Source organism: Kogia breviceps, chromosome 8 (assembly GCF_026419965.1).
Source record: "Kogia breviceps isolate mKogBre1 chromosome 8, mKogBre1 haplotype 1, whole genome shotgun sequence".
Taxonomy (NCBI): Eukaryota; Metazoa; Chordata; class Mammalia; order Artiodactyla; family Physeteridae; genus Kogia; species Kogia breviceps.
The window spans coordinates 77,750,726-77,767,919 of record NC_081317.1 but is presented as its reverse complement, the minus strand read 5'-3'; the positions used below and the strand labels follow the sequence as shown (position 1 = coordinate 77,767,919).

At 38.4% G+C, this 17,194-nt stretch overlaps 1 protein-coding gene across 1 annotated transcript in view; it reads right to left on the bottom strand.

Annotated features, from left to right (window-relative positions):
- RORB (RAR related orphan receptor B) overlaps positions 1-17,194 on the bottom strand; it is a 180,654-nt gene that overhangs the window by 27,206 nt on the left and 136,254 nt on the right. The window contains exon 4 of the mRNA XM_059071636.2: positions 11,675-12,076. Coding sequence (XP_058927619.1) covers positions 11,675-12,076 — 402 coding nt within the window. The remainder of the gene's footprint in view (positions 1-11,674; positions 12,077-17,194) is intronic.

The window sequence follows — 17,194 nt, the reverse complement described above, 5'->3', positions numbered from 1 at the left end:
ATGAGAAAAACAATTTTATATGCTCAGTCCAGTCATTCCTTTTCAGTCATGATGAGGGGAAATGTAAACACTGATGCTGGCAAGGGAAAACTGGGTGTGTAATTACAGGTTAATAGTAAGTCCATGATCCTCATTTTCTATTTGTTAATTTCATGAAAAATATCCTGCTCTCACTTGCATCTCTTTTTTTCCCCCATAAAACTGCTGTTTTATTTTTAGACTTTGACCCTTATACTGTTCTTGAAGGAAGGCTTATTGGAACCCAAGACTTATAACTAATTAATAGAATTTGTAACTTCACGTACTAAGTAACTTTATGAGATAGAAATGAAAACATGTGATTCAAATGAAAGAATAATCCTAGAAATCTTTAAAATAATTGATATAGAGATATGTTTTTTGGCATAGGTTGTGGTGATGGTTTTATGAGTGTATACTTATCTCCAAACTCATTAAGTTGTAGACATTAAATACAGACAGATTATTGTATGTCGATTATATCTCAATAAAGAGGTTTAAAAAATAATTGATATAGGCAAATATACTTTATCATTTTTGATAAAAAATATTGTTAAAATTGTTACACTTCCCTAGAAGCTTTAGGGGTAATCTTAAATCCACTTATAACAGGCAATAAGAAGAGAGAAATTAAATTTTTGAAGGGAAAACTAGAATAAAATTGATGGTAATTCTCAATAGTGTGTGCAAAAATTGTAGAACCCTGGGGCTGGAACTAACCTCCTTCCTTCATTTCCAAATGGACTGTATCTAAATAATTCCAGAAATTAGTTGGGTCTCCTGTCTCTCTCTGAAACTTTGGCTCCCTCCCCGCACTGTGATCTGTGGAATAAATCAAAGAAGTAGGAAGGAAGTCCCTCCTTCAGGTATTTACAGGTGGTTGAGATGTGCATGTGTAAATATTAATAATATTTTGTGTAAATTAATTGTGTAAAAATAATATTTTGAAGTAATATTAAAGAAACATATGAAAAATAAATTTTGTTAGGTATTAATTCATAGAGAAAAGCAAAGTCTGGAAAGAAGTCCTCTAAATTGCCTAGTACTATGTAGAAAAAAGGCTACATCTGCTTATTTTGGTGAAAAGTAAGTAAACTGACAAGTAAGGTGACAATTTCTTGTTTATAACTGTAATGTTATAAAATGTGGACCAGCTTGCAGGTACTAAAATAGCAAGTGACCTTCTGCAGCTCTGATTTCAACCACTCAGCGGGTTTTTTCCACCAAAGGGGCTTATTTTAGCTCTCACTAGACATTTCAGCAAATGGCGCTCTCCAAAGGCTACAGTGTCTCAGACACGGATTGCACGGGTGGTTTCATTAGAATCCCACATCCTGGGAGCGGGGAAAGTTGAGTATATCTTTAAAAACTGCTGCTTTCAGTGTTATTACCAAGAGCACCCGTGGCCCAACTGTATCAAGGCGAGAAAGCTGAGACTCAAAGCTATATATAGCACTAGAGGGGGCTGCATCTGAAGTCCCTAATTCTTTCTCCTCCTCCTCCTTTTTTTTTTTTTTTTCTTTCTGAGAAAGGACGGTTTCTTCTTGGTGAACTATACCCCCTATTCATTTTCCTCCATAAGGGATTTTTTTTTAAACTTGGAAGTATTCTTCTTATAATACTATATCTCAGCCTCAATCAAAATGATTAATGAATTTTTAATTTATCACTTGCCTTAAGGATCTGAAGAACTGCTCAATTCTCTGTTTAGTTTATACTACTAGTGTGAAAGGGGAATTCTTAGGGGATTCGCATTGAATTAATGGCAGGATATCTCTATGGACTTGCTCAAGGCAAGTTTTAAGTGCCTGCATTAGGTTTTCAGAATATCAAGATTCCTCAGAATCCGCACTCTGAGGCAGTAACTCTAATATATTAGAACAACTGGTTTAAAGGTGAAACATTTAACCAAGTGTGCATTTTGTCTTTTTGACAACAGACTACCAGTTTTATAAGTTTCTGGTCATTAAATAGAACAAGTCTGCTGGTTATTGTGTAATAGATGACTGTCAGAGAGGACAATGTTACTTTCGAGACCTTTCTGATTTTTCTAATCTCTATTTAGAGATGATTATTTGGGGGGCATAAATAGAATTGTGCTACCAGCATAAAAACATCAATATTTAAGCTTAAAACAGCCATCTATTAGTGATCCATAGCCTCAATAGGGAGGTAATATTTTCAGCATTTAAGTTCTTCAAATTTTTTAAAGAAGAATTTAGGGGCATAAATAACCCATAACTTATTTGTTGGCTCAGTTTCAATGTCCAACCACTCATTACTCTTTTACCAGTGAATTAGGAAAGCTTCTGGTCTCCTTTTCAAACAAATTCTATCGCCAAACATCAGAGAATGGCACAACTGATTTTTACTTCATGTAGATCTGAACCAAAATGTTCTTAAAGTGCTTCAGAAAAATATATTAACAAAATATAAGATTGTTATTAACTATAAAAATGATGAAAATGTGATAAAACACAACTCAAAATATGAACACAGAGAAAAACAGTGAAAGAATCAGATTAATACTACAAGTAATAATATCTGGGAAAGGACTGAACAGATTAATAAATAAAATGGTTAAAATTTTATCAAATTTCAGGAAGTTCTGGTGAGAGCATTTTAATAGGAAGTAAGAAAACTGAAACTAAAGCAGAAAGAAAAACTGAAAGAATCCATAGGGCATTTGTATTTAAGCAGAGTATATCTAAAGGGAAAAACATCATACACAGCAAAACAAATTAACTATCTCCGAGGGTGCCTTCTTAATAATTTAATAATGGAAAGCTGTCTTGGATCACAAGTGTTTTGTTTCATTGCAATAGTGCATGTCTAGTTTTGGGGAAATTACAGTTCCCTTTCTTCAAACTAGCTAAGAAAATTAAGAATACAGTATAAAAACATTACCTTTTGAAGCTAACTTTCATAGTAAAAGACCTCCTTCACAGAACAATCAGAAAAGATCAATGTACTTCAACGCCCTAGAACTGGTGAGTTTTAAGGAAAGCAGCTTGTACGATGGAGGAAGCCAATATGAACCCATTGAGCCTTTTATTTCACACCCTTTGGGAAGTCACTTAACATTTTAAAGTCTTAGTTTCTTTGGGTTTGATTTTCTATCCATAGAAAGATTTGGCAGCAGTGATATTTTCTAAGGGCTGTGTAAAAGCATGGCGACTTGAGTCTAAGGGGGTAGATAGGAATTTCTCTTTCTTTTGACTCACGAGGGAGAAGTCTTGCAGAGTTACAGAAGGTGGGAGTACAGCTCACAGTCTTAAAAGTACTTGAAGTGTTTTAGAACAAACAAAAACAAGATAATCTAGAGCCCATGAAAATATTTCCCTACTCTCTTTTAAAAAGTACACCTCCACACATTACCCAAAGGACACTTAGCGGGTCACAGATGATGAAAACCTAATTACGGAAGTTGCTCACGGCCATCATTAGGATTGACCTTTACTATTTGGATTTTGTTGACATATGGATTGACCGTTAATTTAAACAGAAGCAATCCCTCCCCAACCTTACCCCCCTTTGGAAATGTAGCCAAGAACTAATTCAGGAGAAATCTTTGGAGGCAATTTTTACATTTTCAAACATTTAATCTAAATTTTTAAAAGTAATGATTGCTTAAGTAATACATTTAATTGACTAATGCTTTAAAATAAGTGTTTTCTAAATAGTCTAGCACCAAATGTTCTTGGAACAAACCTGTCTGAAAACCAAATAGCAGTTCCACAATAGTCTGCATAAATAGGGCTCAGATTTAAATAATAAATTTCTTCTCAGTAGTAAGGGTATATCGTCATATATCCTTATCTATAGCTTACATCCTAAAATAAAATAAACAACAAGTCTTTCAAGCTAGAAACATTTCCAACAGGTTTCCCCACATTTGTAAATATCACAGAAATAAATCCTGTACTGGTTGGCAGAGAGAGCCTGTTAAGTTGCTTGTATACCATGGTAATGAAAACCAAAGTGTATCAAGCTCCATCAACCTGGCCATCAATTGACATTTCTGTGTCCCATAGCCTATGTGGCATTTTAACCCCAACCAGCTCTTCCCAAAATAGGTGTTTGAAAATGTGGCTAAAGCAGTACCTATTCACCCCAGGCAGGGAAAAAGTAATTCAGAGCTCTTTCTAAGAGTAAGTGTCAAGCTTGTAATGCGGGAAATACTAGTCAACAGTGGGGCTGTTTCAGAGATTGTCTTATAAGCATAAACATTCCCTCCTTCAATAAGTCATAGGTAGAACCTCATGAAATCTCCTTCCCTCTTCCTTACTGCAGAATATTTCATATCTACTATGGCTTTTGAAACCGAGTGCTTAAATTGGTATTGGTTTCCCAATAGCTTCCCAATAGCATTTTTTTTTTTTTTTTTTTTTGGTTGGTGGATTTTAGAATCTTCTTAGGAAGTTCTGAATTCTGAGTCATAAATTAATCCCAAACTAGTATCTCCAGGGGAAGTCTACTGAGGAAGATCAGTTTTGCATAATTTCAACTCAAAATAGAAAAGGTGATTTAAAAGATTTACCTAATCCAGTGAATGCTAGCACATAAGGAAAGCTGTACTGACAGAGGTACAAGCACGTAGTGGTTAATCTGCATACAGGTACTATAAATAGATATGCAGGTTTATAAGTACTTCAACTGAGCATATATGTGTGTATTGCTTATAATGTAAATCATGTTTATATATGTTTAGAGCCTTGCTGGTCACAGAGTGCTTTTGTATACCTTATGCCATTTATTCCAGTTGTGGAGAATCATTGCACTGAGCACGACAGTAGAGTGACTACAACATATTACTAGGTGAGTTAAGACATCTTTTTCAGGTTGTTAAAAGATATCTAGAAAGATACGGATTTGAATGACTTTAGGGAAGAACTACAGTGTCCTCTGTCCCAGGATGCTCCAGAATAATTCATGGCCATGGACTAGTTAATACTATAGTTGTGACCATAGTAAAGATCCCAGAAATGTGATATATTGAATTGATTAGCCCAGTCCCCACACTCAGGCAATTTTTTTTTTTTTTGAGATAGAAGACAGGATTCTGGAAATAAGCAGCCTCTTGGGATGTAGTCTATGGGAAGCAGAGAACAAGGTAGTATGAAAATTTCAGAGGAGTCAAGTAAATCCCTTTCAAGTGACCAAGGTGATCTGGATAGGCCTGGTGCTCAGTCAAGACCATATCTTTATTGTTTTGTCCCCCTTTTTCTTTCAAGAGGGGTTTGGGGAGGTGGTCAGCTTGAAGTGGGCCAGAGAGGACAGGTCGATTTGCCCTGAAGTATCCATAGAGCGGCTCACTCTTTACTTTGTATGTGAACTAGGGATGGTTTGAGATTGGCCACCAGCCTCTCATTGATCAGCTCCTGATTGTCCTTGATGATGTTCTTTTTTTTTTTTTTTTTTTAGGAGTGTGGATGAATAGAAGAGGCTGGTGCACACTTCTGATGTGACCGTGTTTATTAACTTTATAGTTGATAGGGTCATTCCACCCCATGGAAATTCCCAAGTGTGGTCCTACTCCTTGAGACAACTGTTTCAGCATCTGTCAGGACTGCCTAGTTGCCTGTAAGTCCCCTCCCCTCCTCTCCACTACCCTACCCTTCTCCTTGGGAAGTGGCTGTAACAAAGGGAATATTTGTGCACATGGCCAAAGCTCCCACCAGGAGTTGGGAGAACCATAATCCTCCGAAGTCATTGAGCCCATCTGCCTTATTTTTCAGATGAAGAGACTGAGCTCCAGAAAGCTGAACTAATTTTGAACAAGTTCACATGGCTAGTATGTGAACTAGCCATCAGGAGTCCCAATTTCAATGTCCCTTCCCTAAACTGCCTGCATAGGACCTGTGTTTGGGTGAAGGTGACAGGGTGTCAGATGACAATGGAAGTTCACAAGATGTCTTCCCTCAAGGCAAGAAAGAAAGAACTAAGACACTGGATTTTCATGTCCCTTACCGCTTGAATGCTTTTTCTCATTAGTTTAGTCTACTTTTGTTCATTTTAATGACTTACTAGGCACTTGCTCCTAAATTGAATGCCTACCTGTATTTGATAAAGGTGCCACTAGAGGACATAGTAAATACATAGCTGGAGTTAAATTCTATTCTCTGTACCTTTTCTGAATGAGTAGTTGAATATGCTTAATAGGTTTTGGCAGTTGTAAAATATTTACCTGTAAAAGCCTATGTCATTGAAGCTGCTGCCTTATGACCATAGCACCTGCTTGGGGTTCTTAATAAATAACAACTGAAACACCATCAACTTTTACAGAATTTCCCCCAATAAAACAGTACTAGAAATACCTTCTATGTGTCCACATAGCCTTGATGAAAAAATAGTACATTACAGGGATTAGATCACCTTTTAGGCCAATCCCTTTTTGTAATCTCCTCTATTAATACTCAGCTTCCGTAATAGATGAATTTGCTAAAAAAAAAAAGAGGTTTATTTCTATTTTTGATGTTTAAAATTCCAGGCTCCATAAATAGACCACAAAAGGAATATGAAAGTAAATCTACATTTAAGATTACACAGGAGGGATCAGTGAATTCACATTTCATTGTCTTTATCTGGAGAGAAAATTACTGAACAGCAAACTCAGATAATGTTTGCAAAAGACAATCTATCCCCTTAGCACTGAAACTAAGTTGATGGATTTTTTTTCCCTGTTTTTAAAAGCATGTTGTTTGGCTGTTTGAATTGTCTTGTTGTCTGGTACCTCATGGATACACTGTCAATCATTTCTGAGCTTAAATGAGCTTTCATTAAGAGTCTTAGTCCTGCAGAATACTCCGACCCATCTGAGGGCTATAGTTGGGGAGCAAAAACACGACCTTCCATTTTCTCTCTCTGCTTGTCTGCCAGTCTTCCTATAGTCAGCTTCCTTTCCCTGCCACCAACCACTGCAAAATTTTATTTGCAAAGATATAACACCTCCACCATGCCACCTTGAAGTAAAATTCCTGCTAAACCCAGTTAAACCTGATGCCTAAATATTAATTTGCAGCTTACTTTTGCCCTTCTCTTATTTTATGGTGTTTTGTCCTATGGGATTTTGAGAAACCCAAGCATATTATTCTGGAAATGTTTCATGTTCTTCTCCTTGCTTACCCACATTTTCTTTTCGAGTCCCAAGACTATGGGAATAAAACATTCCTGATAAGAGCTGTGGCACAGAGTAAGCAATACCCCCCATCTTCTTCACCTGCAGGAGAGTTTGTGGTATCGTCATGCTCAGGATTTAGAATACGTGGCGTTGAACTGCAGTTATTTATTTTCATGCCTGCCTCCTAGACGGTGAGGACAGGAACCGTGTTCTCCTTGCCTTGAGTGCCTGGCACACACTACCAAACGTAGAATAGATAGCTAGTGGGAAGCAGCCACATAGCACAGGGAGATCAGCTCAGTGCTTTGTGACCACCTAGAGGGGTGGGATAGGGAGGGTGGGAGGGAGATCCAAGAGGGAGGGGATATGGGGATATATGTATACGGATGGCTGATTCACTTTGTTATAAAGCAGAAGCTAACACACCATTGTAAAGCAATTATACTCCAATAAACATGTTAAAAAAAAAGAATATGTTTTTGAAAGAATGCCTGGAAGTGTAGAGTAGTAGAAGGAGCTACATAAGAACTTAAGCTTTACCACTTAACTCTGTGCCTGGGAAAAATCACTCACTCTTTCTAACCCTTAATTTCCTCATCTGCACAATGGGATGGTTTCTTCACTTCCCACCTGAAGGCACTGGTAGGAGGCTTAAATTGGCTAATGTGCATGAAGGGATTTTCAGTTTCTGTCTATCTTATTATTAGGGTTCCTGAACCTAGAAGTCTGTAGTTCCTTTTGTGCACTTTTAGAAAGACAAATTTGGTTTTTCAGGGGAAATATTCCTGACTCATAACACTCAACTAATTGACTTTTTGGGATCTGCATGCTGTTGCTAGTATTGTTTTATGGTTCTTAAACATGCGTTTTTATTAAAATTTCAAAACTGTAAGACTGTATTCTGTATGGGCTAATCCAAAAACTGTTTTTTTTTTTAAAAAAATCTGATTTTACAATGGCCCAATCAGAATCATGATCTGGTTGTACAATTTCATTGTTCTTTCAGAAACGAGAGGAAGCAGATCAGTACTTCTAGCAGCTGAGAGTGATGTTAAAAAATTCTCTCGTGTGATATAGCCTCAATTCACCCAGTCAGAATGTGGCTAAAATCACATTTTCTTTTTTTCCTTATTTTTTTAAAAAGGTTTTATTTTATTTTTTGGTCGCACAGTGTGGCTTGCGGGATCTTAGTTCCCTGACCAGGGATTGAACCTGGGCTCTGGCAGAAAAAGCACCAAGCGCTAACCACTGACTGCCAGGGAATTCCCCACATTTTCTATTTTGTCAGCACAGGCTTCTTTCTATGACAACTTGTCACCAGCCAGATTAGTATAGATCCTTGTTAATCAACTCAAGTCAAAATGTCAGTGTGCACCCTCTGTAAGCTCCTTTGTAGCGCCCAGTAAGATGTCAGGTAGGCAGCAAACACCAAGCAAGTCTTGCTGTGGGAATGCCATTAACTTGTGAGGGGCTCCCTTTGTTTGAAGGGAAGAAACATAGTTAAAACAGTTTTTAACTATTTTAACTCATATAGTTTTGATGTTACTTTGACCTGGGTTCACATGCTTACTTTGCTTTTAACAAGTTTTGTGACTTCTGAGCCTCAATGTTTTCATCTGTAAAATGGATATATGAATAATTATATAATAGGCATAATAGGGTTGTTTGTTATAAGAGTTGAAGATTGCCAGGCACCATTAGGGGCTCAATAACAGGTAATGACCAAGAATGTTATTAAGTAAAAATGAGATTAATACTATTATAATATCAATTATATTGATAATAATGATGATGATGAGGCTTATGCATGACAGAAGCTGTTCTAAGAATTTTCAAATATTAACTCACTTAATCCACACACACACAGGTAGGGATTATTATTATCTCAGGTTTACAACGGAGACTCAGGTTAGGTAAACTGCCTGAGGGAAAAGGAACAATGAGGTTTTGAACTCAGGCAGTCCGACTCCAGAACCAAAGTTCTTAACTGCTGTACTACACCACTGATGCCCTCCTGCCCAATTAGACTGCTATGGACTTAGTGCTTTAGTGAAATGAGTGGCAGTTTTTTGGATGGTGCAGGAAAGCATAGTGCATCACACCATTGTGGCTCTTATAGGTACCTCCATTCGACACTCGAAGGAGTTTGTGTCCACTAGATGGCATTGCCGTTTTAACGAAATAGGAACCAAGGCAATACTTAGGCTTAGGAGCCTGCTAAATTTGAGAGCCCTAGGAGAACAACCTAATTGCATCCCTAAAGGTCTGATGGAAGAAACCTCCAAAATTTAAGGCAGATCTAGAGATCTCTAAAGACTAATAGTATCTTGAAATAAGTAAGAAAAATAAATGCTAGTTCATTTGGGGGTCAATGTCTGTCTGGATGAATTTGGAGTTTCTCTAGTTCACAGAGGAACAGACTCAAGGCCAGGAGGAGAATGACCTGGGTAGGGTTACTTGAACTTCATATTTCTGGCTGTAGTTCTCTTTCTGTAATACCTCCTACTGATTCTAAATCACAAAGAAATTGTGATTTCTGCATTCTTAGAAGTCTTTCCTTTTTGGGTATGGATCAGATCGCCCAACAATTGTTTTTGTTTCAGTATGTTTTAAACATGTGTTCCCAATGAATAGCAAACTCAGGAACTAAGTAGGATAAAAGCAAAAAATGGTGCCTATTTCCTTTTTCTTTTAACATGTCCTTTTGGAAAGACCTAGTGACTCCACTTAAACAGATTGTCCCCTATTGATTGACAATGCAGTTCGCGAATATTAAGCCCATAGCAAGGAGCAGGATAATGGGTAAGCACAAAGGACTCCAGAATCAGACAGCCTGGGATGGAAGTTGGCTCCATCATTTAGTAACCAAAGGACCCTGGGCAGGTCATGAGACATCTCTGAGCCTCTGTTTCCACATCTGTAAAATGGGAGTAATAGTTTTACTTATCAGATAAGATGCTTGTGAAAATTAAATGTGTGTGAAGTGCCTGTGACTATGTCACAGGAGAGCAACATAATGAATATTTTTGTTATTAGAGCTGATGTGTAGTTTTCTATGTCTCTCAGTTGTGGATGTCGTCACAGGCGCTATGTCAACCACTTCTTTACTCCCTGCCACAGGCTGAATTGCTAAGAGAGAAAAATAGCGTTTCAGGTTTTATAACTGTGTCACGTCACTTCTTCCTCAACCAGATGGCAGAAGTAGCCAAGATACATATGGCGTGTCCTTCGTTATGTGTTCACATCAACTTTATTTAAAACACTCGTAGGCTTTAGGCTCCTACTCACAGTTTAGACAGAGAAGGTGATTGAACACATGGTGGACAAGTGAGAACAGCTCAGAGTTACTGAGCGCTTGCGGAGTGCCAAGTGTGGCTCTGCTTTACAAGTACTGACTCATTTAATTCTTACAACAACGGTGTGGTCTGTGAGCTAACATTTTTTGAGAAAAAAAAAAAAAACAAAACAACACAACAGGATGAGCAAACCAGGATTGAGAAACTTGCTTCAGCTCCAATAACAGGCAACAGATCCAGGATTTGACTTCAGGTAGCCTGGTTCTTAACCACTCTTTTCTGCCACCTCTCAGGGCAAGATGTGAGGAAGCCTCAAAGACTCCCGAGCTCCACATTGCTTTCCCTGTGCACTAAGTACTGCATGAAGCCTGCTGTAGCCACTGCCTGCTAGCCCCTCCGGGCTACTGTCAACATACAGCTCTGTTACCCAGGAGGGTAATGTGTTAAACCTACATCCATATTTTTATGGCAATTAGTTAATAAAATCAACTGATTAGACGGTTAACAGACTCCTAAGCTTAACAGGGTAAAACAAAGCTGTGACATGTCAGAAGAGAGAGTGCGCGCTTGAACACCACTCCTTAAGAAGGACGTTGCAGAAGCCGGAGGGTCTGCAACCGATGCAACTGTGCCTGGCACTTGCCCTGCTCAGAGGGGCTTATTTGTTGCCCTTCTGTAACGTTCCAGACTACACTCTTTTTATTGCCAGTAATTCAGACTCTATTCCCATGTAGAATTCTTGAATTCAGATTTACAAGAGCCTTAGAGGTCTTCTGGTCTACCGCTCTGCCTTTACACAGAAGGAAACTGAGGTTTGTCCCCAGTTATCTTAGATGGAGAGTTGGAGCCCTGTTCATTCAGTTACTACATACTGCTTCTCTATCCCTTAGCTCTTTCACTTTCAATAGCATCACTTTGAACACTTGCTGAAATTTTCTTGTTTATACCAATAGCACTTTTCCTTCAGTGATGAACCCAAATGCAACAGATATCATCTGTTCTTACAGAGAGCATTTTTCTATTTATGATTTCTTTCCTCCTTTGCTTGCAATAAACTTTTATGGGCCATGGGAACAGTGACAGTTATTAGACTATATTTTAAAATCAATTAGTTTCCTCACGAGAAGCCATAAATGCAAGTAATTCAACTTAGACCTAAGAAAATGATCATACTAAATAGGACCAAGGCAATTTCAAAGTAGAATTTCCAAAAATGAGCTGGAAGGAGATTTCCACTTACCGATTTCAGTCATCGTTATCCCTGGTGCTAACTGCCCATTGTTGAAAGAACTATAGGTAAACAAGTTGGGTACGGATGTGAGGTCATAGATAGGTTCTTGCTTTATCTGTTTGATTCCAGTCATGTCAAGTCCTGACTGATCAGGGGACGGCTGGCCGGAATCCACGTTGTAATAACCCTCGGACTTGGGCAGGTCAATGACGTGTCCGTTGGCATACGTGCCACCGGCCTCGTTGTTCAGGTTGCTGAGGCCGTTGCTGAGGCCGCTGCTGTACACCCGGGCGAGGGCTTCCGCCTCCCCACTCTGCTGCTGTCGCTGCTCCTGCAGCCGCTGCTGGTGCCTCTGCACCTCAGCGTACAGGCTGTCCCTTTGCTTCTTGGACATCCTCCCAAACTTCACAGCTGGGTGGGAGACAAAAGCAGAAAACAGCGCTTGAGGTTCTCATTCGCATTAACCACCTCAAGTCCAAGGGCTCATGGATGGCTGTCCCCTCAACATAAAATGCACAAAGTCCCAGTACCATAGCCCAAGAGTCCGTTCGGTTGCACTCCACATTTAATAAAAGGTTATATTCACGGGTGTCTGTACTGGTTTATGTGCATAGTGAGAACTGAATCTAAGCTAGGGAGAAATGTACAAACTTATAGACGTATTTCTCATCGACACGAAGTTAGAAGGCATATTTCCTCGTTCTTTCTTACTTGCGGGGAGGGGGGGAAACAATTCACAAAACCCCACAACTACCACATAGTACCCATTCAAATGTAGACCAACACTCATTATTAGCTTCCCTCCTAAGCATTAGGATTTCTAGATTGCCAGATAGGACCCCATTATTTCACTATTTTCTCAGTAGCATGTGGGGTAAGACCAAGGCTGTGGAGCAGGGTGAGAAACACAATTTCCAGTAAACCACATCATTTGCCTTCGATTGGATTTTGGGATCAAATGAAAACAATCTTTGGAAAATAGCAATTTTGTGAATACGATACCCAGCAAGTGAGACAACGGTAACCCTTCCTTTCTTATTCTACCGTCCCCAAGTTTTATATTGCCCCTCTCTTCTGGAAAAATCCTTAACCATCCTGAGGAAGAAGGAGAAAGAGGCTCTGTCAGTGGTCAGAGAGTAATACAAAGACGCTTTGATCTGAATTCATTGTTTCTTATAGAGCTTAACCTCCTGAACTGTTGTGGATCGAAACATTTTTCCTCACATGCTGTGAACTCCCGTTTAAGGCTGTGAACGTCCAGAGTCGAGGGGCCCCCTTATCTGAATCATCAAGCATGATGTCGTTCGGCTCATGTCAATGGTAGGGACTATGGTAAACTTAGAGGTTCCCTTTTGAGATTCTGCTTTCTTTTCTTTTGTGACACTGTTCCCGTCACCGGCTGGTGGTGGGAGTTCAGAGAATGTGGGAAGAAGAGAATGGAGAGTAGAAATAGGTCCAATTTCTGGATTCAGTCAGTAGAGTTGATGAGAATAACTTCTGAGAATGACTAGACGGTGAAGTGCTTAAGACCTCTCCAGCACCAAGGGCCCACAGAAGAGATTCTTGCTGTGAAACAGCTGCCGTTTTACCTCCCAGTATTCCTCCAATATTCATTTCCTCTTTCCAGTGGTTATAGGGCTACCAAAGTTTATCTGAACATAGGCTGTTCAGAATGGAGACCACATTTCCCAACCTCCCCCACTGCCCGGTGTGTCTCTGGGAGGAAGTTCTGGATAACAGGGAGTACATGGAAGTGCTGCAGGCAGGTGTGAGTCCTGAGGCTCTCCATTTTCCTCCTTTCTGCCTGCTGGATTGTGGATGTGAGGGATGGATTTAGAGCAGCCCAAACTCTTCCTATCTCCTTAATCTTTAAAAACCTGTGTTCTGGCTTTCTGACACTGCCTAAGTAGGAAAACCAAGTGGCAATTATCCACTAATTTTTCTGTATAAAGACAAGTAATTGGGTTAATCCAGACCAAACTCACCATTCCACCTCAGTTGTTATTTTTATAGGTTTTTTTTCTTTTTTATGATTTTGTTCCTTTATTTCTTTTTTTTTCTATTTTTTAAACATCTTTATTGGAGTATAATTGCTTTACAAGGGTGTGTCAGTTTCTGCTTTACAACAAAGTGAGTCTGTTATACATATGTTCCCATATCTCTTCCCTCTTGCGTCTCCCTCCCTCCCACCCCTCTAGGTGGTCACAAAGCACCGAGCTGATCTCCCTGTGCTATGTGGCTATGGATAAAGAAGATGTGGCACATATATAGAATGGAATATTACTCAGCTATAAAAATAAATGAAACTGCGTTATTTGTAGTGAGGTGGATGGACCTAGAGTCTGTCATACAGAGTGAAGTAAGTTAGAAAGAGAAAAACAAATACCGTATGCAAACTCATATGTATAGAATTTATAGAGTTTTGAATCATTGTGTTTAACTTTGTAGAGACAGGGCATTAAATTCTGTTTCTCAGAGACAAATATATTTGCTTCCTAACTGCAGTGGTATTTTCAGTTGTCCATGGACAGAATTCTGTAGTTGCTTTTAGAGAAAGCTTTCTATCTTTATCATTCCAAATAATTTACTCTATATCATTCTCTAGGGGAAAAAAACCCTTTTAGTATATGAGAAAAAATAAATCATGGTAAGTTTTGATTCAGAAAAAGCTTTTTCCCCCAAAGAAATGTCACATGCTTCTCCATTTGCTCACCCCCTGTCCTTTGCATTCCTGTAGATTTGGAACAGCTCTTTGTGACAGAGAGAGAGAGGTGAATCCAAAATTTATGTCTACTGCTGTAGGTTAAGATTTTTGTTTTGGCTGGAGTAGACCTACTTTCTGACTTACTTTAGTAGAATAGCTTTGCATTTATTCATTTAAAATTTATAGGGAGAAAAAATTAAGAACGAGGAACTCTTCTGACATGGAGGCAAAAATGTAGTGGCTCTTTTAAAACCTTTTTCCAAATCTAAACCTTGCTTTAGATTTCTATACACTTTAGGTGAAATACACATTGTAGTAGGTTGACTGCATTAATAACCCTGATGCTTCTTGCCTATTTTCCTGCTCTACCCCATGTAAATTTGCAGTGCCCTTTCATTCTGTGCAGGCATTCTGCTCCATCCCCTTGACTCAGGGTCATGTGATCTGCTCTGGACCAATGGGATATTGACATATGTGACACAAACAGAGGCTTAAAAAGGGCTTGTGTGATTGAGTGCCTCACCATGAAAATGACATGCCTATACTAGTTTCCTGAAGGATAAGATATGTGAAACAGAGCAGAACCATCTCAGGCAAGGCCAACTACAATCAAGAGAGCTGTAGAACTGACCTGTAGCTGACAGCAGATATGGAAACGAGCCCAGTTTCCACACTGAACAATACTACACAGAACAATTTTAGGTTCAGAATTCTGCTGTTAACCATAAGACCTTACAATCAAAGCTAGCAGTGTCAGATAAGTATGCTGCCAAGCTCTTTGCCCTGGTAAACACCCCAAAACCCACTCAATGGTGAACAGTTATGCCTCTTCCATAAACAATTGACTTATCAAGTCACTGAGCAATTGAAATATTTTCAAAGAAAAACCTTAAAACTCCACAACATTTTGGAATTATCAGGCTTCATCCTAAACCAAGGACTTTGCTGACAATGACTATAATACTATTTTAGAATCAATTTTCCATTCATTTCAGAAACTCTGATGAGCCAGCGTTTCAGTTTTATGCCCCTTCCTGTAATAAAAGTGGTGATATATTTGGGAAAAAATTATAGTACTTGGCAAAATAAACTTACTGAACTTTCCTGATATAAAAATAATTTTTTGTCACTATTTGTAAATACATTTATTGTATTCATGGGCCTATGTTTTTAATTTAATTTATTTATTATACAGCAGGTTCTTATTACTTATCTATTTTATACATATTAGTATATATACGTCAATCCCAATCTCCCAATTCATTCCCCCCCGACCCCCGCTTTCCCCCCTTGGTGTCCATACGTTTGTTCTCTACATCTGTGTCTCTATTTCTACCTTGCAAACCGGTTCATCTGTACCATTTTTCTAGATTCCACATATATGCGTTAATATATGATATTTGTTTTTCTCTTTCTGACTTACTTCACTCTGTATGACAGTCTCTAGGTCCATCCACGTCTCTACAAATGACGTCATGGGCCTATTTTAATAAAGGCTATATTACTATTATATTTTCAAGTATTTGCATTCTTCTTACCACTACCCATTAATCAGAATGGCACATATTTTAAGTGTTTGGCCCTCTCAAACTTGAATTATTCTGTTAATGAGATTCACTTGAGTATGGAGACAGCCTCTTGTTAAACTGCTAGCTCTCAAAGAAACTAGCACAATTTGTATACATTGCAAGTGCTTTATAAATATTCAGTGACGATAGTATTTGCTCATGATATGCTCTTAACCCTAATTTTGATCCCACACTAGCAAAGAACCATTTTATGCAAAAGTATTGGAAATCTTTTCATATCTATTTGAATTGTGGGATTCTAAGTGGAATGGAAGTTTTTGGAGTAACTATAAAACAAAGATGATGCTTCTTCAAAGATTTCTGCTTCCTACCGCATGACAACTAGACACATGTTTTTGGTATCAAGAGGAACCCCGTTGTAGAACTATCATCTATGACTTTCCATAGTCCTTTTGGAAATTATTTTATCTTTCTATCTTTGGCTGTGAAATTCTTTATGTTTATATCTCACTACTTATCAAGGAAACTAGTCTTAATTTAACTTTAAAATTTCAAGGCTATGCCTTTTTATAGTGCTTTAAGATTTGTAGAAAAAAATCTGATTCAGTCTACCGAACCCTATTCATAATTTTAAAATATTCTCTCTCTTCCCCTTCACTTCTTCTCCAACAGAACTTCCTGTGATATGGAATGTTCCCTGCACTTTCCAATATGGTAGCCACAAGGCACATGTGGCTTTGAGCACTTGAAATATAGCTAATGTGACTGAAGAACTAAATTTTAAATTTTATTTAATTGTAATAAATCTAAATTTAAATAGCAACACGTGAATACCATATTGGACAATGCCATTCTGGATAACAAGAAGCTAAATCTGTGACACCTGCCCGTGTAGGGTAGCTTCCATTTTTTCATAGGGGCATGTCACTTAGGAGGACACATAGTTCATTATTGCAAGATGCGTATAATGTTTTTTCTTTGGGGTGCAATATCTTCCTATTGATGCCAAAATGTTTTCTGTGGTTTTTTTTGGTAGTGGTAATACAACTGAAACTGAAGATTCCAGCAACTAACATTTGTGAAGGGTCCAGTTAAAAAAAGAAATAAATACAATGGTGGAGAAGATTCAGTGCACATATGCATGCCATCACTTCACACACACGTATACATGCAATACCTTCACCTTTTTATACACATAAACACGTATGTATTCCAAGTGGATTTGACTTTTGATTCTTTGCCAATGCTAAATTCGAACAAATTTGTTACTGCTGAGTTTCTTGTCTACTCATGTAT